The 24,281-nt window shown below is 33.3% G+C and overlaps 1 protein-coding gene across 1 annotated transcript in view; it reads right to left on the bottom strand.

Moving 5' to 3' along the window:
- Window positions 1-24,281, bottom strand: part of AKAP12 (A-kinase anchoring protein 12) — a 120,546-nt gene that overhangs the window by 46,397 nt on the left and 49,868 nt on the right. The window contains exon 2 of the mRNA XM_051997938.1: window positions 1,208-1,304. Coding sequence (XP_051853898.1) covers window positions 1,208-1,304 — 97 coding nt within the window. The remainder of the gene's footprint in view (window positions 1-1,207; window positions 1,305-24,281) is intronic.

Genomic DNA, 24,281 nt, shown 5'->3' with positions numbered 1-24,281 from the left:
TGTGCTTTAACTACCCTCATGTTCACATTTTTGATTCTCAAACTAGATTATAAACTCTTGAGTCTAATAGAAAACCATAGTGATTTTTATTATCTCTCCCCGATATCTATCGCCTAAAAAAGAGCCTAGGTCATCTTTAGTCAATAAAGTATATTAAATAACTTCCAATTTATTGCATTTGGGAAGGAGAACAGACCAGTATTTCTGAGTTGCTGGAATTTGAGTCCGTGGCCATTTATGCTGTACATATATATTACATATAGGGGTCTATTTTTCACTTTAAATCATGTCTGTGGTGCTGAGCAAGCTCAGAGTTCCCACTGACTTCAAAAGGCACTCCATCCTTGAAACAGCTCTGCAGGGCTCTGAAGATGAGAAACAGGCTCCACATAATGGGAATTAGGAGCCAATCACTAATCTCTTTTAGAGAAAAAGAAAATATTTCAGTTTCATATTTAAAAATAAATAAATAAAAGGAAGACATTTCTCCTAGTCCTTTAAAATGCCTGTTAAAATTTTCCTTAAAATAAGAATCAAATTTATTTTGAATAATCTGCAAAATTAGAAAAAAAATAGTTTAATTTGCTCTGAAGTAACATTTGGTCATTTTCATGAGGTCAACTGATAAAGGTGTTAGGATTCCATTTTTATTAAGGCAATATGATTTTCTCCCAAGCAGGGCTATTTATTATGAATGTTCCAACCCCCATGCCCACATTTCTACAAGATTAAGAAACTTTCAAAAGTAATAATGTTGAGGCTATACTCTGCTCAGTTTTGGCCAAATTTAAGCCAGCAAACCCAGCAGTGAAAGGCTTGCCATTCAATTACCAGTCCCAAGGCATTCTTTGATTCTAATTTTTCTTGCAACTATAATAGTATGCAGAACATAGATTCTATGTTCTATAAGAATTCACATTCACTAAATAAGCCAAGTGACTGGAGAGAAATCAACAAAACGCCGCTTAACATGCCAGAAAAGAATGCCTAAGAATGAGAAACAAACATGTAAAATTATGATATGATGCTAATTCCAAGAAATAGACACTACCAAGATCACTCAAAGAAACATTTCAAGTATTTTATTTACTTTTTTCACTACCATCCCTCAGGTAATGTTATACCACATCTTCTTCTTAAATTTACATATGTTGAGTCTCAAAGCACCCTAAAATATCATCATAAAACACTAGTAAATTTCACTTACCATCTAAAACAATTGCTTCTTGCTGCTCGTGTGTATCTCCTGTTTGTTCTTCTGGTATGCCATTAATGTTGTTTATCTGTCCATTCTTCTGTAGAAGCTATGTTAGGAAAGAGGGGAAAACAATATTAATTCCATCTATAGAACACAGCTAAATAAGTTACAAATATTGTTTTATATTAAGAAAATGATGGAGGGGGAGGACAAGAAATAAAAAGGAATATGCTCTATTACAGGGTTAGTGATTTGTCCATTTGAAAGTTTCTACTATCTGTAATGGTACATTAACTTAAACTTTCTGTACTTTCAGCAGCCAACCATAATGTTTACCTTTTAAAACCTCATCTCCTAAAACATGAAAAATTAAAATTCTTTTGAAATGGATTTAAGCCTTTTTTTCTATATGAACATTACCTCGGTAGTTAAGCACTTTCTTAGTCTTTGCTGCTGTTAGCCTTGAATATTTTAGTACCAAAACAGCTGAGCCATAATTTCTGAACAATACTTAAGCATCAAATGATCCATAAATGAAATGTAGAAAACCCCTTACTTGAAGATGGAAGACAAAAGATTTGAATATGATGCTTCTCCATTTTTGGTTACCTAGGAGACTTGTTTTCATTAACAAGTAGCTGATCTGCTGAGATAAAGAAATCTCAGGGCTAGATATATACTGCTTAGCACACATATCGTTTTTATTGGCTATCCAATGACTTGGATGCAAATAACCTTGGTGTTTCTTTTACTTCCCCATAAATGGATGTTAAGTTCAAGGTATACTATGCAGAAGCTCTTAGTGGTACTAAATTGATTCCAGCTGGCAGTATTCCCCTCCCACGAAAAATTGTCCTTCAACTATATAACCTACTTTATGGAAAAAGATATGGGTGTATTTTCATAGTAACATCACAGATAGAATAACTTGGCTTCAACATTTTCACATGCTGAGTCCATATATTAAAAAGCTGAATTCTCTTAGATTATATTCCCACTTTAAAGACTTTGCTTACCAAAAATAAGGATGGTCATTTTGAATCAAATTTTAAAGATAAAAGGAAAAACCCTACAATGTTCATCAGCAGTAAAGAACTTCAGAATTTTGAGAATGGCTATAGGAGCTCAACTCCAGGCACCTCTTATAAGGGCTTTTTGTCTCACACTCCAAGTTTTTATTAATATGCTTGGTTTTTACTTTTCTGCATATTATTTCCTGTATTTATCTTAATAAACCTATGAAGGGAGTGCTTTTATTCTTTTAAAGATGATAAAACTGAAGGCCAGTAAAGGATTAGTGGAGTGCCAAAAGTCACAAAGTTAGTAAGTGCTTGAGCTCAAATATTCTTGGACTTTGTCACACCAGAGCATAATGTGAATTGTGTATCTCAAAGTTAAAGTTTGGTAAGATTTGGTAAAGATTTGGTAAGAATTTTTTCCTCTTCTCTCCTTCCCTCCCTTTTTCTCTTCTTTTCTTCCTTCTTCCTTCTTTTCTTTTCTTTTTTTTTTTACAACAACATCAATATTTAAATCATGAGATGGTAACAACATCTCAAATGTCGATCACTTGCCACTTTATTCCATGTTCTTATATTTACTCATTTCTTGGCTTTATGACTGTCTTCATTTGCTAAAGTGAGCAAATTTTCGACAACTGACAAAGCTTACACACACATTTACTTATTATGTGATTCTGGGCAATGCACTTAACCTTTGTCACATAAAATGAAGGTAATAACAGCATCTACTTATCTGAGTTGTTGTGAGGATCACAGGCTATATAAATGTCAGTATATTCATAATAATATACATAACACCTGATTTTTACCATTTGTTTGCTGAAAAATGAATTTCTTTGAGTTATTTCAAGGACCTGTATATGAATATTCATTTTACCGATGCAAGTTTAAAACATTTCTATGATTTAATACCTTGTCTTTGAGAGATGCTGGAGGAAAAAAAATGCATCACCCTGCTGCTAACTTGGATGGTAAGTCTACCTAAGTTTTGAATTAAGCAAAAAAAAAAAAAAAAAAAAAGTTCTTGTGCTCTGACATTATATATTCTTCCTAGGATCAACTCCTTGCCATGATGAGGCATCAAAATAGCACTTTTGCAGACAGAAAGGAGAACCCAAATTCTCTCACTGTACTTTTCAGTATTTCCTGAAAAGCAGCTTATGAAAAACTACAGAACTAAGGGAACTTGCCTTTTGAGTTTTGTGCTTATTTTTGATCTTGTAACCAAAAAAAGAAACAGTCTCTCAATGACTGTTCTGAAATGGGAGGAAGGTGTTAAAATGAGTCATATTTCTGACAGTTATTTCAGATAAAATTCAGATACTTCTTCCCCAATCACATGGTCATAATTACTGGATATCATTCAACTTCTAATATTTAAAGGGAAATGTAACAGTCTTATAGTAAATAGCCTAATATACAGGCATAATTGATATAATTGATTTTTGAAACAGTTTTTGAAAGTCTTTTCACATACCTTGTTTCATTTGAATATGCTAATTGAATATTTTATATTCTGTTGAATTATATTTTGTTTTGTGTATTTAACAATGTGCCTTTTTGCACATAAAACATGTGTAGAATACATAGTATATATACAATTTTCAGTCCTACTAAGTTTCTTGTCTCTTGAATTTTCCTTTGTTACTTACACTACTACTATAAAATGAACAGTCTAGAACTGATTAAAATCCACATCCCAAGGACTTGTAGATCCTTTTCCTCCAAAAAGAAATGATGATATATGCTTGATCTCCATTAACTATGCTTAGTACATGCTCTTTAGACAAGCCTTATTTTTAATTTTCCATGAAAATTTAATAATCTGATGATTCTAATTCTCTGTGTTTCAAGGGGAAATTAATGCTTGAGTTGAACTTCGGGAAAAAAAAATTAATGATTCTGAGAGGCAGCAGAGAGAAAGGAATGCATTCCAATCATGGGAGAAAGCCTGTGAAAAGTCTTGGAGGTGAAATGGTTTGAATGAGAACAAACAAGAAGTCTGGCTAGACCACACTTTGTGAAAAAGAGTTATATAAACTGTGTGGAAAGGTAAGTTAAGAGTCAGTTGGAAAGGGTTTTAATACTAAAAAAATCAAGTTTGTCCTTACCCTACAACTTAACAAAAAACTCCAGATGACCAGGACTATCACCCCTTTATTTCTTGAAGTTCTCTCCTTCTTGATGCAGCCTAACAATACAATAATCCTCTGGACTGGCTCCTAGGTCAGTTTGCCTCCCCTCACCCCCACCCCTCCCTTCCTGCATACTCCATTTTTTCTTTTTCTTTTTTTTTAGAAATGAACTGCTTTCTAGCTATCCCTCCTCCCATCTTGTACTTCAAGGTTGGAGTAAAAGAGACTGAATCTATGTGAAGATCATTTTTTTTTTTTTATTTTAGTCCCTCGGTGATTTCATCAGGTCTCATGGGTTTAATGATTTCTTTGCAGATGACTCTCAAATCTATATATATGGACTTATTATCATCAATCCTCAGTTCCAGTCATCACAATCTTTTAAACATTTTAAATTGTCTATCACATTTACATCTCCCATTTAAATATACCTAACTATTTATTATTGCTCCTACCAAACCTACCCCTTTTCTGAAATTTAATATTTCTCCAGAAGACACTATTTACTTTCTACTTATCCAAATTTACAATGGTCTTAACCTTCTCAATCTCTCATCCTGAATATATAATCAGTTGCCCAATCTTGTTATTTCTAATTCCACAATATCTCCTTCTGCCTCAAGTCTCTCTCCAACTCTTATTCATCCTCCACACAGTTGATAAAGTGATTTTCAGAAACTACATGTCACCCCCTGCACAATAAACTCCAGTGGTTCCTTATTACCTCTAAGATTCTCAGTTTGGCCTTTAAAAAACCTGGAGATGGCAACATTTCAGCGGTTGAGTCAGAAAAGTGGTTCAAATGTTACCCTTGGCACGTCAAGAAGTGCTATCCTAAGAAAGTCATTTATCTGCTTAATGTTCCAGGTAACTCTTCATCGATACAAAGTACTGAGGAGGTGTAGGAAGTTCCCTACATGAATGAAATCAGGGTCGGCAATAATGACATATGGCCGACTACAACAATTTACATTACAGCAGGACTGAATATATTATACTATAGACAAACTAATGGATTCATATACAATAGCATTCAGAATTATGTCTTCTGGGTAGGTCATGCAGAGTTCAATTTCAACAATTTTCAACAAAAATTCAACAAAAAAATCACCCTATTACAAGTGATTAAGCTATTACATTCATTTTAAAAGGGCATTAAAGAGTTTTAGATTTTTCCTAGCAAACCATAAAAGATAACACTGAGATTTTTCCTTTCCTTTTCTCCCTTCTCTACAATATTGCTTATCATTTCTGAACAACATGGTTATTTTGCATTAATTAATTAATTGATAACTAATGCATGAATTAATTAATTAAATAAAAGTTCAGGTAGCTTCCTGATTCACGTGTTCTGAAAAGGTTTGTGAGAATTAGCATAGAAAGAGTGAAATTAGTAATGAACGTTAGAATGGGAGAATTCTCCCTATTCTCCTCTTTTAAAATATTAGGAATACTGTAAGATCCTTACAACACAAAAACAGCAGCATGGAATAATAAAGACTGCTAGGTTAATTTTAGAAAAGCCTGGAAAAACTTAACATGAACTGATGCCGAGTGAAGTCAATAGAACCAGGAGATCACTGTACACAGTAACTGCAAGATTGTGTGATGATCAACTGTAACTGATAGTTCTTCTCAGCAATACAGTCATCCGGACAATTCCAATAGACTTGGGATGGAAAAAGCCCTCAGAGAGAGAACTATGGAGACTCAATGCAGATTGAAGCATACTACTTTAACTTTTTTGTTTGCTTTTTCTTTCTCATGGTTTCCTTTTTGTTCTGATTTTCTTTCACAATATGATAATATTAACATGGAAATATTAAAATGATTGTACATATATAATCTATATCAGTTTGCTTGCTGTCTTGGGGAGAAACAGAAGGAAAAGAAATCTTACAAAAATGAATATTGAAAGCTCTCTTTACATGTAATGGGGAGGGAATACTTTTAAGTAAAAAAAAAAATTAACTGAAAACAGGCTGTTAAGACTTTGATTCAGAAAGATCTGAATTCAAAGATGTCTTCTACTAGGTATATCTGTATGGACTTTGAGCAAGCCATTTAACATCTCCAGTCTTTCATTTGTGAAATAAGGGAGATGGACTACCAGGATTTTCACCATCAATCCCTGGTCATTCCATGATAAGATTCCAAAATTTGCATAGGAAACAGTACCATCTCTAAGGTCATACTCTTATCTGCAATAAAACTAAAATAATCTTGTAAATACATACTCCAAAGAGACAGATGATAGGTAAACTTGGGTGAGAAACATACGAACAGTCACATTATCTATAGTATCTAAAAGTAACTTTAAACCACACCTAACCAAAGACACTATTATGGCAATAATTAGAAATTTTACAAAATAAAATTCAAAGCCTACTTCCTTGTCTTATTTATATATTATAAAGAGGTCCAAAAGTCGACCCCTACTCCCACCCCCATTGTATTTTTTCTTTCCTAATTTGAATAAGGAAAAACACAGTAAGAAGCAAAGGGACAATTCCCTGACCTATTACTAAAACAAGTTTGCAATGGATTACAAATAAAAAATTGAGTTAGCAAAGACACAGCAAGCAAAAATGTAAATTTGATCTTAAGTTACAATGAGGGCCATATAGAATACAACATGCAAGCTATAGTGCCAGTATAGTCTTCCCTAATCAGACAAGAATTGAGAAAGGTCATTGGAGAATATGCATAAATGACTGCATATCAGGTGCATACAGTATTCCTACTACTACTTGGGACATTTAGGATGAAAGTAAACTAAATGAATTGTCAAAAAGCTATCTGAAATTATTTTAAGGACTATGTCCCATGGGAGAGGGATTACTATTGCACTGCTGAATCCCAGGAAGCAAAATAAGGCTTATCAGTAGAAATGTCAATTAAGATGTAATTAGGAATAAGCTGTTTTAAAGCTGTGAAATCAAGTGGATTGGAGTTTTCCATCAGCTTCCCCATCACTACAGGTCTTTTAACTGAAGGCTGGTTGACCTACACTTTGAGAGAAAGGTTTTATAATTTAAAAGATTTTTTAAAAAGACTTATCCATTAATCTACCTGCCAAGGCAAAGTCAGAAACTATATGAACACAACTACAAAACACTTTTGACACAAATAAAACCCTATCTAATTAATTGGAAAAATATAAAGTGCTATTGGATAGGCCGAGCAAATATAATAAAAATGACAATACTACCTAAATGCCATACTAATCAAACTCTTAAGAAATTATTTTACAGATCAAGAAAAAATAAAAACAAAGTTCATCTGGAAGAATAAAAGATTAAGAACGTCAAAGGAATTAATGAAAAGAAATGCAAATGACCGTGATCTAGATGTGCCAGACCTAAAACTACATTACAAAGCAGTGGTCATCAAAACCATTTAGAATTGGCTAAGAAATAGAGAAGTTTATCAGTGGAATAGGTTAGGTTCACAGGACAAAATAGCCAATGACTACAGTAATCTAGTGTTTGACAAACCCAAAGACCCCAGCTTTTAGAATAACAACTTACTATTTGACAAAAACTGCTGGGGAAATTGGAAACTAGTATGGCAGAAACTAGGCATTACCCACACCTAACAATATATACCAAGATAAGGTTGAAATGGGTTCATGATTTAGATATAAAGAGTGATATTACAAGCAAATTAGAAGAACAAAGGATAGTTTACCTCTCGGACCTGTGGAGAAGGAAGGAATTTGTAATTAAAGAAGAACTAGAGACCATTGTTGATCACAAAATAGATAATTTTGATTATATTAAGTTAAAAAGTTTTTGTGCAAACAAAACTAATACAGATAAGATTAGAAGGGAGGCAATAAACCGGGGAAACATTTTTACATTCAAAAATTCTGATAAAGGCCTAATTTATAAAATATGTAAAGAACTGACTCAAATTTAGAAGAATTTAAGCCATTCTTCAATTGATAAATGTCAAAGGATATGATCAATTTTCAGATAAAGAAATTGAAACTATATGAAAAGGTGCTCCAAATCACTATTGATCAGAGAAATGCAAATTAAGATACTCTGAGGTACCATTATATACCTCTCAGATTGGCTAAGGTGACAGGAAAAGATAATGATGAATATTGGAGGACATGTGGAAAAACTGGGACACTGATACATTACTGGTGAAACTGTGAACGGATCCAACCATTCTGGAGAACAATTTCGAACTATGTCCAAAAGGCTATCAAACTGTGCATACCCTTTGACCCAGCAGTGTTTCTACTGGGATTATATCCCAAAGAGATACTAAAGAAGGGAAAGGGACCTGTATGTGCCAAAATGTTTATGGCAGCCCTCTTTGTAGTAGCAAGAAACTGGAAACTGAGTGGGTGCCCATCAATTGGAAAACAGCTGAGTAAATTATAGTATATGAATGTTATAGAAGATTATTATTCTATAAGAAACGACCAGCAGGATAATTTCAAAAAGGCCTGGAGAGACTTACATGAACTGATGCTGAGTGAAAAGACCTGAATAAGGGAATCACTGTACACAGCAACAGCAAGATTATACGATGGACGTGACTCTTTTCAACAATGAGATGATTCAGGCCAGTTCTAATGATCTTGTGATGATGAGAGCCATCTACACTCAGAGAGAGGACTGTGGGAACTGAGTGTGGATCACAACATAGCACTTTCACTCTTTTTGTTGTGGTTTGCTTGCATTTTATTTTCTTTATCATTCTTTTTTCCTTTTTGATCTGATTTTTCTTGTGCACCAAGATAATTATATAAATATGTAGACCTATATTGGATTTAAAATACATATTTTACCATGTTTAACATATATTGGATTACATGCCATCTAAGAGACAGGGTGAGAGGAAGGGGGGATATTGGAACAAAAGATTTTTCAAAGATCAATGTTGGGAAAATTATCCTTGCATATGTTTTAAAACTAAAAAACTTCAATTAAAAAAAAGGATTTGCACATATTTTAACATATATTGGATTACTTGCCAACTGGGAGAGGAGTGAGGGGAAGGAAGAAAGAAAAATTTAAAAAACAAGGTTTTGCAAAGGTGAATGTTGAAAATTATCTATGCATGTGTTGTTTTTTGTTGTTTTTGCTGAGGCAATTGGGGTTAAGTGGGGTTAAGGGTCACACAGCTATGACATGTTAGGTGTCTGAGGCCAAATTTGAACACAGGTCCTCCTGACTTCTCTATTCATTCTACCAACTAGCTGCCCCTATGCATGTGTTTTGAAAATAAAAAAAAGACCTATCCATTTCACAAAGTGATGTCAATAACTTTATAAAAATGTGACTAGAGATTTGAAAGGGTAATATTAATTTTAAAGTAGTTTACCACTTATATAGATATATTTATAAGATGACATTTCACTGATTTCTAATTAATCAAATAGAAGCTATCTGAACACTTAAGGAGCCAGAGAAAGAAAGAGAAGAGAAGTAGTTATAAAAAGTCATAATTTTAATTAACTAAATGGGATTGATTCAGCCCTTGCAGCTAAGGTCATTTCAAATGACAAAAATTCCTTGAGGGAGAAAAAGGGAAAGGTCAAAAAACAAATAGCAACACATAGCAATAGGTTTCATTTCCAAAAAGTAAGGTTATTAATTCAAGTCTAAGAGGATAATGTTACCAGTGTCATAAGTTCTACAATTCACACAGCATGAATTTTTATGAGAAAAGGACATTGCCAAAAAACAATCCTTAACTGCTAAACCATATTTCAGGATTCATTTAACCTAAGCTGAAACAGACCTAATCCTTTGGCCCCCAAGAAACATGACTGACTATAAGAAAAACGCACAGGGCTATGCCGGCAAGGAAATGGGCAGCACAAAACTTAAAACATTTTAATAAGGAAAAATATTCTATATACCTGATTCTTTTTTTTTATTAAACCTTTTTATTTTTTGAAACATATGCATGAATAATTTTTCAACATTAGGCCTTGCAAAACCTTGTGTTCCAATTTTTCTCTCCCTTCTCTACCCCCTCCCCTAGATGGTAAGTAGTGCAATATATGTTAAACATGGTAGAAATATATATTAATATATTGTATTTAACATATACTTTAACATATTTAACATGTATTGGTCTACCTGCCATCTGGGTGAGGAGGTGGGAGGAAGGAGGGGAAAAATTGGAACAAAAGATTTTGCAACTGTCAATGCTGAAAAATTACTCACGCTATATCTTGTAAATAAAAGGCTATAATAAAAAAAAGTCAAATTAATCAAAAAAAAGAAATACATATTAAATTCAATATATGCATACATATTTGTACAATTATGTTGCTGCACTAGAAAAATCAAATAAAACTGGGGGAAAAAATTAGAAAGAAAATAAAATGCAAAGAGTGAGAATGCTATGTTGTGAACCACACTCAGTTCCCACAGTCCTCTCTCTGGATGCAGATGGCTCTCTCCATCACAAGACTATTGGAACTGGCCTCAATCATCTCATTGTTGAAGAGAGCCTGTCCATCAGAATTGATCATTGTATAATCTTGTTGTTGCCATGTACAATGATCTGGTTCTGCTCATTTCACTTAGCATCAGTTCATGTAAGACTTGATTTGGGAAGAACAAATTTGTTAGCAGTTCTGAAGGATTGTGAAGTAAAAAGATAGATTAGACAGATCAAATTCAGACAAGAATTTTCATATAAAATGTGACCTCCTAGAGAATTAGTATAACTAGTAAAATGCATCAGTGCCACTGTGGCACTCCTAGAGTAGCCCTTTAGCCTACTTCCTGGCAATAACACCTAATAAAATATTATTCATTAATACTTATTATTCAATTAATAAAAATGTCCTTTGATATTAGGCCTAATAAGACTACCTGTCCTGTTTTCTCGTTTTTTACATTTCAAGTTGACTATATACTCTATTTAAGGGCCTTCAAATTCCTAATACATGTCACTAGTATCACAAGTAAACTCAAAATAAGTGATGATGATGTGACATTTATATATTCTTTTCTTTCTTTTATAATAATTGGAACTTGTACACATGTAAAATTAAAATTTGAACTAAATAAATAGGAGTTCATAAAAGACAGTTATTCAGATGATTCAAGTACTTTTTCACCTGAAATATAAACCTTAATTCTTTGTTAAACAAAACATTGGTAGCTGCTGCTTCTGCAGCAAGCTTCTGGAGTCAGGAAGATCCAGCCTCAACCCCTAAGTAGCAATGTGACCTTGAACATGTCATGTCACTTCCATTTGTCTCATTTTTCTCAACTGTAAAATGAGAATAATAGCACTTATCTCACAGGATTGTTGTGAGGATCAAACGAGATATTAGTAAAATTTGCTTGGAATATAATAAGCTTTTTTTAAATGCTTATTCTCTGTGCCAGTACAAGCATTATTTTCTGCAATTTGTCAAATCAAGTTGCATTTCCTTCCTACTTCTACCCCAATGAACCTCAAGACAGTCATCCAAATAGGAGTAGTTGGGGAGTCATCAGAATGGGCACTAAGTGATTGATTTTTGTCATTAAATTCAATTTTCTTAATACATTAAGTAATTAACAAACATGTGTTTAAAAATATTCTTTTAGGTGCTAGGGAAGATATTAGGACAAGGTTATAGTATCGTGGAGCTTATAAATTCTATTAGAAGTTTATTATACTTGTCTTTTACCCAAGGCTATTAGTATTTTCCCCTTCTTTTTTTCTCTTCTCTATAAAATATTTTATGCTCTGCTGCTTTCCCTTCTTTGAGGAAAATCACTTTGGCCCTCATTTTCACTATTTGCACTATCTAGCGATTCAGATCCATAGCAATCCCTCAAGACTTTATCAGGGGCTTCACAATGTCAAACTATTTTCATAAAATTAAGACATTTACCTTTAAAATAATCTACTTTTTGCAGTAACATATCTATATGAAGCCAGATGGCCTTCAAATACTTCAATCAAAAAAACCAAAAGAATATTGTAATACATTAAATTCAGCAACAAATGTAAGAATCCAGCTGTCTTTCATTAAGCAAGATATTAAAGAGATTTGGAAAAATATGTAAAACAGTGCTATTCTTCTCACTAAATTTAATTTAGGAAAGTTTTTTTCATAAAATGTTATTGGATAGGTTTATTATTTTAATGAATAAATTTTAAAATTTATCAGTTTTGATTTCAAATGTGATTAGGGAAAAAGGAAAAGAACTGACATGTTCTAAATATTTACATCAGCCCTCTTTGTGGTAGCAAAAAAATGGAAATTTTGGGTATGTCTATCAAGTGGAAAATGGGCAACAAGTTGTGGTATATGATTGTGATGTAGTACTACTGTGCTCCAGAAATGATGAGTTCAATTATCTTAGAAAAACATGTAAAAACTCACATGAAATAATGAAGAGTGAAATGAACAGAAGCAAGAGAATATTGTATATAGTAAGAGCAATATTGTTTTAAGAAAAACATTGAGTTTTATGTTATCTATTCATTTATATTATATTATGATTTGTTATTAAACAAATTAACTATAAGAACCTATGGAGACTATTTGCAGCCAGAGAAAGAATTGATAAATAAATGTATAAAATGATTATATATGGATATATATATCTGTATCTAATGGTAGCCATTGGGGAAAAGGGGATGTGGAGGGGAACAAAAAAAATTTATATGATAATTTTAAATATTAAATAAAAGGGGCAAGTTATATATTTACAGTTTTGAATGCACTTATCTTTTCAAAAATGCTTCCTGAGTTCAGAATAAAATAAATAATTTTTTAAAATTCCTAATGACAAATATTTAGAGATATAACTACATAATAAAAATTGGTTTTGTTTCTCAATATCATTTAAATGTAAAGGAGTCCTGAGACTTCCTGGTTTATATCATAGGATAAAAATGGTCAAATGAAATGATTTATACAAAAACATTTTGTGCAAATTACTTATGACTTTAAAGTGAACTAATTACTTTTTTCACAGAGAAGTGGAGAAATCAAGATACAAGGTAGATACCACTTTCACAAAAGGGAGTGTACTGTCTGTAATCTATGAAAGAATACAAGACAAAAAAGGAAATCTTTTAGTGACTTATGGCAGAAGTTGTTTTACTTTAAAAAAAAAAATCAGTGCAAAGCATGTATAACCTTTACAGACTGCTTGCTTTCTCAAGAACAATGGAGAGGAAGAAAGATGAGGGAAATATCTGAAATTCAAAATTGTAAAAATGAAGATGCATAAGTCTAAATGGAAGTGTAATTTTCCCATCATAATTATTATCCTTGATGGAGCCATTTAAATGGTTCAGATTACCTGATGTGTGATATGAACACAAGCTATTATATGTCCTAGGGATATTGGTTTTCTCCCATCAAGTCCGTGCTGCTATGGTCAGCTAACTCTGAGTGCTTCAGGTTTCAAGTCATTTTTGATAGGAGGTAAAAAATGCTCTCTAAATGAACTGTATATCATATGTTTTAATGATAAATTATATGCCTCAAAGATGATACTGCAGTTCATTTGGGACATCAGTTAGTATTTCTTCCTACCATTCCATCCAAGGGCTCCTCCAAAACCTTATGTCATTTTCCAAAAGGAAGTACCTTGAGCAGCTTTCTGCAGTGGTCTTCTCCCCCTCCCCCAGAAAAATCTTTCAACTTTTCACCATGAAGAATATTATTTTCTTGAGAGCAAGGACAATCTTTCAAGTTGTATTTACATTCTCAGCATTTAGCAGCAACAAGCCAGACAGGTAGTAAGTAGGCACTTTATAAATTAGTCGATTTTGTTAATAGTTGTCCTTGTTTCACTCGTTTTGAAATTCTTTTCCTCAATGTGATCACTTGTTTTAAAAAACACAGGTTGTAGGGTTGTGTCTTTTTTTTTTTAATAGGAGAAAGAAAATATCAAAGAATTGCAAAGCAGTCTTATTTTACTCAATTCAGACTTTTCCCTTTTCTGGGTTAGTAGCTTCTGCACAAGATCCACTATTCTTTCTTTCAAGTTTATCCCTCACTTTCTACTCCCACCCTAAAGATGAGCTTCATTTAAGAATCAGTACTTTTCTCTGCTTTCTTCTTTTTCTATCCAATCTCAGGCTCATTCCTCTGCTTTTGTTCAAAATTGTCCAATTCACAACCACATCAATCCAGACTCCCTGAAACTCATTAGTATAACTATTAAAATGTATGAGTGCCACTGTGGCACTGAGACAGGAATTAAAAATGTGAATACAAAAGTAAAACAGTACTTAATTTATGCTGAAGGAGCTTACACTCTACAGGGAAAATATAATATATCCCAAAGATGAAGGATATGTATCCAAAAAATACAGCGTGATTTGGGGTGGGGGAACCCAGAAAACTACCTTTTGAAAGAGATGGCACTTCTAGCTGTTTAATCTAGGGCAAGTCATTTAAACTATCTGCCTTAGTTTATTTATGTAAAATGGGGGAAATAATAGCACCTGCTCGTCATGGTAGTTGTGAGGATAATATTTGTAAAATACTTAACAAAACTTATTTAATTATAAATGCTATTGTTATTATTATTAATACACCCCCTTCTTTGCTGAAGTGGGGAATCATGGAAGTAGGATGTTACACATCATATTTTCTCAATGTTAATTTTGCCACATAATGACATGATTTTCAATGTTAATTTTGCTGAACATTTTTTTTATAAAGATCATTTAAAAGCAAAGATAATTGGGGCATCTAAGTGGTACAGAGGATAGAGTACCAGCCCTGAAGTCAGGAGGACCTGAATTCAAATCTAGCCTCAGATATTTAATACTTCCTAGCTGTGTGACCCTGGGTAAGTCATTTAACTCCAACTGCCTGAACAAAATAATAATAATAATAATAATAATTAAAACCCTCTAACACTATGAACATGTTCACTATTTTTTAGATCATGATTGTTATCAAGGATATGTTTTTCATGTCTATATAAAAATATAATAAACATAACGTGTATGCCTTCATCAAAATCAATGATTTTTTAAAATGTGCAAGAGATCTCCTTCCAAGCTGACATCAACATCTTTAATGCTATGCTCTTTGGTTCCTGGCATTTAACTAGTTCAGAATCTACCTAATTATACTACCTAACCAATTTTTTCCCCCCAGAAAAAAGTGATATGTTGCGAAATGTTTTGATCACATTTGGGCAAACAACAATTTCACTTTATGTACAAGAAAAGTATTTATGCACCTATAATTTTAGTATGTATTATTAAAATTATAACTTTTATTAAATTATTTTTTACAAATTATGCCAGATTTCAACCTGAACAGAGTCCAGATAAATCTAAAACCCCAATTAGCAATTTTAGCAATGTTATCTTATTTAGCAATTTTATCTTATGAGCACTATTGAATAAGTAGGATATAAATATAGTGGTATGCATCAAGAAAATCCTTATTAGGAAAAATTTTTATATGCATCATAAGTCTCACTATGAAATGGTCCAGGAAAAGGATTTTAAATCAAGGTAAAAGTCTTGTGTGCTTGTTAATTTTAATGACAAGATAAATCATTTAAAGCATTTTAAAGACTATTTCCAGAGTTACAGGAACAGAATTGTGCCCGGAGTCACCTCACTACTTTCTTGAAGGTGATTTTCAATGCAATCTTGGGTAACAATTCATCCTCTTAATTGTGTATGCTGAAGAATCAGAATTGTGATTTAAAATCCTAACTCTGAAATGTCTATTCTTTGAGACCAGTGCTAAATTGAAACTAGAATATTTGACGTGCTTTTTGGAGGGTCAAGACTATAAAAACAATCAGGACTTGCATTATATCTCATTTGAAGACTAGCTTCATGAAGTTCAAAGATGTTTATGACCAGGATTTGACAGCACCTCATGAAGTCATCTACTAAGAGTTTGATGAAGTTACAGATCATTTGAAATAAGTACTTGCTCAATGGAGCTTAGTTCTTAGACTTATAAAAATGGAAAAGGCTGTGAAAGGTTATCCAGCAGAAGTAGAAGGAACACACATGTAGCCATACATAATCACTGCTGAAAAGTGCCTTAAAGAAATCAGTGTAATCTTTTGCACTTGAAAATATTTTATTAAATATCTCAGACCTTCCTCCTCCCTTATTTGTCATCCTGTCTTTGGCAGAAACAAAGCAATTATTTGTAATTGTGTAGTCTCCTTAAATTTGAGGTGGTTATTTTAGATCAGGATTCTTACGTCATGGCCCCCCATTGGTAGTCCGTTGAAGCCTATGGACCCCATCTCAGTATGCTGTTTTTAAATGCATAAAATAAAATATATGAAATTACAGAAGAAACAAATTATGTTGAAATATATTTATCAAAACACTGAAGAGAGGAAGAAGCCAAATTTACAAATCCCATTTTAAAGGCATGGTATGAGATTTGAAATTAAAGGAAATAGGAAATGAGTTTTTCTCAAGATTATCCTTTATCTGAGTGGTTTAGAGTATGACTAATTAACTTCTCTGGATCTCAGTTTCCTTATCTGTTGGGGAAACATGACCTCTGAAAGTCCCTTTTACTTAAGGACTCTGTTCAAAGATCAACCACAATTTCAGAAGAATGAGGATGAATCACTTGACCTAGCTACTTCTAGAAAGGTAATTGGAGGAAGGGGAATAGAGGAGGGGAGTGGAATCTATAATGCTTAAAAATGCATGTCACAAGAGTTTTATTTTTCATTTTTCTCTTTTCCCCATGGGAAACATGGGGATATAATCTTACTAATTGAAAAAAATAAAATTGAATAAAAAATAAACACCCTTTTCTAGAGGGAGTAAGTGGTTGGGGGGGGATTGGTTACACGACACATAGGAACTTGGAGATTTGTTTGGGAGGATGGCATCAGAGAAGGCAGTATCTGTCCTTTGTTCTTTTTTGTATCCTCTCTAAATTCCCTCTCTTCTTCCACTTTATTGTCCCATTGTGCAACATAATATAAAACCGGACATTTGCCCCAATATTATTATTAATCCTAGAATTGACAATATAACAGATAATATTTTGCATCATAATTTAGATCTAAAACCTTCTCTTCTAGCTAAAGGCCTTATTTTACATAGTCATTTATGCAAGGCATATATACACACTATAATAGTATTCCTATTATATCTACATATCAAAAAACAACTGAAAACTTGTCAAATCAAATGATGTTGCAAATTCAGACCAAGTATTTGACAAATAACTTATTTAATTAAATTTGGCAAACAATTTTTTCTCACTTGAAGACTGATGAAGAAAACCAGAGTCTTTTATTCCTCCACTGGTCTTTCTAACAGGCAGCTAAAAGATAACTAAATTGTAATACTATATCCTTAATTATTATCCAAATCATTAAAGAATGTTTCATATATGACCAAAAAAGTGTTTAATAAATTCAATATTCACAAAATACTTTTTAAAAATTTCTTCATAAATTCTTCTCATAAAGAAAAGATCTTAGATTGTGGTATAAGACAACAAGATAAAAGGAAAGTGAATGTTCTGAAAGGTTAACCCCAAGAGAAATGAAAAGACACCTCTCTCTTGTCCTTTGCTTAGAAATTCATGATTATAATACATATGTCAGACAGTTAAAATGTGTTAATTAGGTTTTTCAAAAGCTTTTTTTTTTTTTTTTTTTTTTTTTAAAGCTTTGTGATAAGGTATGGCTCTCTGATAAGATACAATAAGGATAAAGGAGGAAACAGGAGTGATTTAAATATCAATAAAAGTGTAGATCTTTCCTCCCAAACTAGAAGGGAACAGAATGAGAAAAACAGAATTCAAAATACAAAGTTGTGGATTTCTTTAAAACTTTGCATCTTAGAAATATAATCTGAAGCTAAACCTTAAAAAAGATGCATACAAAAGAACAAAATATTCTATTTCTTATGTAACTGTAGAGAATTTGACATGTCATAGCATATGCTTTGTGGTCTACACAAAGATAGCATATTAAAGATAGCATAAGTTAGTGTTTTATGTCCCATAAATTGGACAGATTCAGTCAAAAGATCACCTCAAAATCTGAAAGACAAGACATTCAAAGGTCAATGTTGTCAAATTATTTATGCATATGTTTTGAAAATAAAAGGCTTTGTTAAAAAAACAAAAAAACAAAATATCACCTCAGCATGAGGTTAAAACTCGAGTACCTCATGTTCTACCCTATCCTTTTATGTTCATTTCCTGGATGCTTTAATAAAGTACTTAAAAACTCCTGGGTACTCTGGGAAAATATGTGAAAGAAAACAAGTTCTGAATCTGGTTAGGTGGGAGATGGACCATGCTGATTTAATGCAAAGGGAATTTTCCAAAGGTCCCTGCTTGAGGTTAGGGAAACAGAAACCAAAATGGCATCACCTACTGAAACAACATATTTTATCATGAGAATCAAAACTCTGTTCTATGTGTGGGAAATATTTTCTTGGCTAATTATGTATAAACCTGCCTCAAACTCTTTTCCTGAATAATGGGGAAAGTTTCATTCCTTTTTCTTCACAAAGAATTGCTTTAAATATGTTATTATATATTATATGCATATAATATATAATAAATATATCACTTTAAAGTTTGACAGGCCTTCTTTCCTCTGACCTTCACAACAATTAGGTGAAGTAGGATCTATGCATGATGTTATTATTCCCATTTTACAGATAAAGAAAAAAGACTCAGTGAGATTAAATGATTTGCCCATGATCACACAGCTAATAGTTACTAAAGGGATATTTGAATTCAGGTCTTCTTGACTTCTTGACTTGCCCAAGAACTGCCTGTTCCATATCTAGAATGTCAGACAAATTCTACAGCCATTTATTTAACCTAGAGTCAAGAAACTAGCACTGAAATCCAGATTCCACCATTTACTAGCTACATAACACTGGATAAGTCATCTTATCTTTATAAGCCTCAAAGGTCCTCATCTTTAAAATTAAGATAATTCTTATATTACTTATCTTAAAACACTGTTATTACAAAGGAACTTTGGAATCCTTAACGCATAAAAAATTGTTATTAGCTATGTATATCTATGTGGGTTTTTTGTTAATTAAAGCTTTTTATTTTCAAAACATATGCGTGGATAATTTTTCAACATTGACCTTTGCAAAATCTTGTGTTCCAATTCTTCCCCTCCTCCCCCTCCTCTAGATGGCAAGTAATCCAATATACGTTAAACATGGTAGAAATATGTTAAATCTAATATATGCATATTTATACAATCATCTAGCTGCACAAGAAAAATCAGATCAAAAAGGGAAAAAAAATGAAAAAGAAAATAAAATGCAAGCAAACCACAACAAAAAGAAAGAAAATACTATGTTGTGATCCACCCTCAGTTCTCACATCTCTGGGTGTAGATGGCTCTCTTCATCACAACATCATTGGAAGTGGTCGGAATCATCTCAATGTTAAAAAGAGCCATGTCCATCAGAATTGAACATTATATAGTCTTATTGTTGCCAGGTACTCCTATTTTACATCATGCCTAATCATCCTATTTAATTTGTCCATCTTTAGGTTCTTGTAAAGCAAGAATCATAATCTTCCCACACTTTATACATCCAGGAAAATCCCAATATTCTGACTCCCCAAGTATTTACAGGTGCAGCAATTATAAAAAATGATGACTAGCAGCCTACAGCAGAACTGTAATTAGGGTAGACTCATCTGTGCTCTTCCCAAAATTTAGAGAGGCTTCTCAAACAGTATTTTCCATCTTCACAATCAACAAAAATAATCAGGTAAAAAAGGAAGCTGAAAAGTTAGCTCGTCTCAGCCCCCAGGAGACAGGAAGGAGGAGGGCAAACTTTTTATCAGTGGCAAGCACCTAAACCTAAATTGATGGTATTCTTCACATTACTTAACTGTGGCACTTCCCCCATGAGGAAAAAAAATTGTTAGGGGTCTAGACTAAAAGTACTAGTCCTATAGTAGTACTTGATTTATTAAAACAACAACCACACCTTTCCAATCTGCTAGTATCACTTTCCCAGGCTGTTCTTGTGTCCATACTAGTTTTCATAACTATCACTGGATTAAACTTCAAGCAGTTACTCTCTAGGAGCTGTTGTTTCCTACAAAGAAGTCTGTATTGAGTAGATGAAATAATTGCCCCAGTAAACGAAGTATATTCTTCTAGTGGGTAATGAGGCAGAGAATGGAAAGGAAGAGAGAGAGGGAGGGACAGGGAGAAGTTGCAGAATGAAAAAGTCCTCTGCTTGGATTGATAGTCTTCCTGTGGTCCTCTGATATTTGGTAGTTCCTGGGAGTAAGTTAACTAAATAAAACTACTAAATCAAATTAAACAACTAAACAAATCAAACATGCCTGGTTTATTTGCTGGAATTGGAAAAAGAGGGAAAAGATTCCAGAAAGGGAAGACTTGTGGTGGAGGGTAGAAAGAATGCCGAATAGAATTAAAAATTATATCTGCCCTATTTAAACAAGGACAGAGAGAAGGAGAGAGGATAGAACGATAAAGAATGCTTTAAAGTCAGATAGATTGTCCCTCTGATATAGTAGTGGCTGGGGGCAGAGTGTAGGCAGGAAGAAAAGACAGGATACCTGCCTCCTTCACAATTTTATTTAGTTGGGTCAGCTTTGTTTATTATTAAAAACATATAAATAAGAAACTCAGGAAAAGATATTTTTGAATGGGGGCACATATTTGCTGAGAAATATCAAGTCAATTGTGACATTATTTCAAATAATTGATGAAGGTATCTAAACACACCCAACAGGTTATAAAAGGGCTTTGATCTCAGTGGATTAGGAAATTAATAGGGTGTCCATTTCACTTCCCAATAGTTGGGTTTCCCTTTAATTTGACATTAATAGGAAGAGATTCTTCAGGGAAGGCAGAAATAATTATTAGGGTTTGATTCTGTTTGGAATTAAAAACTGAAGAAATATACAATGTTATTAATTTAATCAGGTATGAAAGCAAATTTCCCACCTAAAAGAAACATACAATTATACTACACTTGCAGAAGAATCCCTGCTGCTTTGTAGAATGTATGCCCTAAACTGCTTTTACAATTGATTAAATGTCTGTTTTCATGCCAGCCTACTCTGATGTATGCTAAGCAGATCTTTTATTCTTAGACCATCTTACAACTCCAATCTTGATAACAGAAAGCACTCAGCATGAAAGGAAGGCTGGCTCAGAGGGGTAGAATTATGTTAAGTGATGCTATGGGGTTGCTAAATGCCTCCTACGAGTAAACCTAAACAAGAAAGTTTCACTTCATACAATGGCATGGATTATTTAATAAAGTTATTCAGATTTATCTCTGATAATAAACCTAATAAAGACATCATTTTGAAAAATCAACTTATACTTTGTTGTGAATTGTTAGTAGAAGAATTGAAATAAATCAAATTATTTGTGTGCTTGCTAGTTTTTTGTTAGTTATCCTAGCATTATCACACCAAAAGCCAAAAAGTCTTTTAAATTTATCTGCAATAAACTTAGAGGATGGAAAAAGAAATGTAGCCTGAATATTCTCTTAAACCTATGCTTATAAAAGAATAAAGCATAAAAATGAGAACGAGGAAAGAATGAAGCAGGGAACTTTTCCTTCCATAAATTGGTAGAAATTTTCTAAGGATTTTTCGTGGATCCATAGCTCTAAAACTGTTTTATTCCCCAGGAGTATAGTAATACTTATTTTCCACTGGCAAGTAATCTGATATCTTAGGGGACATTATTAGCCTTTTGTCCACCCCCTTAATTTTACAGACTTGGAAAATGAGGCTGCAAAAAATTTAAGTCATTTTCCTAAGGCCACACAAGAGCTAAAATTTGAATTTAGATTCCACAGACTTTTCAAGTACTATCTCAGACACTGTTTTGGGGATTTTGAATAAACAACTTATCCTCTGTACTTCAGTTTCCTGAGATATAAAGTAAGGTTGAACTTGAAGACCCTTAAAGTCCCTTTCACCTCTAAATTTAAATCTTAAAATCATAGGATTCTTAAGTTCATAGCTCTTATTTACATATCCAAATTTGGAAAGAAAATTAACTGATGAGTGAAGGAGGCATATAACTTGTAAATAAAAAGCTATAATAAAAAAAATTTAAAAAGAGGGAAGGAGGGTGGGGAGGCATCAATTATAAGAGAAAAGGAAGACTACCCAAGGTAGTGGGCAGCACTAAGCCAAAACAACTTGCCTCTCTGAGATCATGAGAACTGACAAGGCCATCATCATTTGCCAGCATCAGCTGAAGGTGTTACTTTATTCAATTATGAGGAGGAGAGAGAAGCAGCATTCTCTCCTTGATCATGTCTTGAAGACAGGGTAGCACTTCCCCTGACAAGAAATTTTAAACCTTGCAGCAAGGAAAGCTGTCCCTCCTACAGTGAACACAGAAATGACGGATAGCCTACTAGATTTGTGGCTACTCTGGAGCCATTGTGCTTTGAAACTGTAAAGTGCTTGTGCTGATGAAAGATCTAAGGATGGCTTCTGAGTCTAGGGGAAAAAAAGGAATTTAATGGTGAATATATTAGTATGAGCATCATTAGGAAGTAATATTGGAATTTTGCTTTTAAAGAGATACTGATTACATGTTGGCAACCTAAGTCTCACCCCACTTAGCAGTCATAAGGATTCTTCTAAAGTGCAGAATTTCACCTTGTCAATCCCCTCCCCCATATGTTCAATAAATTCCAAAGGCTTTCTATCCCTCCAGGATCAGATATAAATTTCTCTGACATTCAAAGTCCTTCATAGCTCTCTCCCTAACCTCTCGCCCTACACATATACTTTGCCAGTCTTCTTGTACTTTACACCCTTTGGATACTCTGCAATCTGGGGACACTGGCCTCCTTATTGTCCCTGCTCTGGGTACATTCACTGGCAATGGATTATACCTGAAAATCTTTCCCTCTTTTATCTCTACATCCTGGTTTCCTTCAAGTTCCTTGTCTACAGGAAATCTTCCCCAATTCCTCTTAATTCTACTACCTTTCATCTGCTGATTACTTCCTATTTATCCTGCATAATCTTGTTTCTACGTAGTTGTTTGAATATTATCTGCCTAATTAGACAGATTTCATTGAGAACAAGGACTATCTTTTGCCTTTCTTGGAGCTTAACACAGTGCCTGACTCATAGTAGGTATTTAATAAATGTTTAATGACTGACCTATTTGAAAAAATGCAAATTTAAGCCTAGGTTTTATCCAAGGCACTACAGACACATACATGCTAATTATCTTTTTTAGTTAAATGGTTAAGAAAAACAATAATCCTGTTTATACATTAGAAATATTTGTGAATTAAGCAAAGTTTAAACTTTGATGAGCTAAGCATCAAAGCATGAGCTAAGACTCAACACTCTCAGTAAAACCTCACAAGGGAGAGACAAGGAACATCTATGAGGCTTTCTTTTCTTCCCTAACCCCAACAAACACACAAATCCCTTCCTCCCTCTCCCCCTCCCTCTCTCTATCCTTCTCCCTCCCTTTGTTTCTGTCTCTCTCTCCCTCACCTCTGGTTCCTTTTTTCCCTTATTGTTGTCTGAGATTTTTTTTAGGTTCAAATCTAATCTAGCACTACAGAGTTTATAACAATAAAGATAAAAATAAGGCTCTTGACTATTTTTTTCTCAGAACACACACAAATACACATAGACATGCACACTAACTTTTAACTATAAGAGAAAGGTGACTCAAAAAAAGGGATTGCAGACATGTAAAAGATAGATACAATCCTCCATCAAAAGAGAATAAAAAATTGCCACGATAGTGTTTGTCTCTAGTAGTATTAGGTTGATGAGGCCATCTATAAAGGCCATCTAATTTACCCCATCAGCCAGCCTCTGCTAATTAACTCCAGTACATAATTAACTCAGTGCTTCTCCTTTCACCTACAGTCAAGCTAAAATGAATATTTTTAGTAGGAGTGACTATAATTACAGTAATGAAGGTCAACTTCATAGGTAGG

Source organism: Antechinus flavipes, chromosome 4, assembly GCF_016432865.1.
Source record: "Antechinus flavipes isolate AdamAnt ecotype Samford, QLD, Australia chromosome 4, AdamAnt_v2, whole genome shotgun sequence".
Classification (NCBI taxonomy): domain Eukaryota; kingdom Metazoa; phylum Chordata; class Mammalia; order Dasyuromorphia; family Dasyuridae; genus Antechinus; species Antechinus flavipes.
Note: the sequence above shows the minus strand (reverse complement) of the source record. Positions and strands in the feature narration are given on the sequence as shown.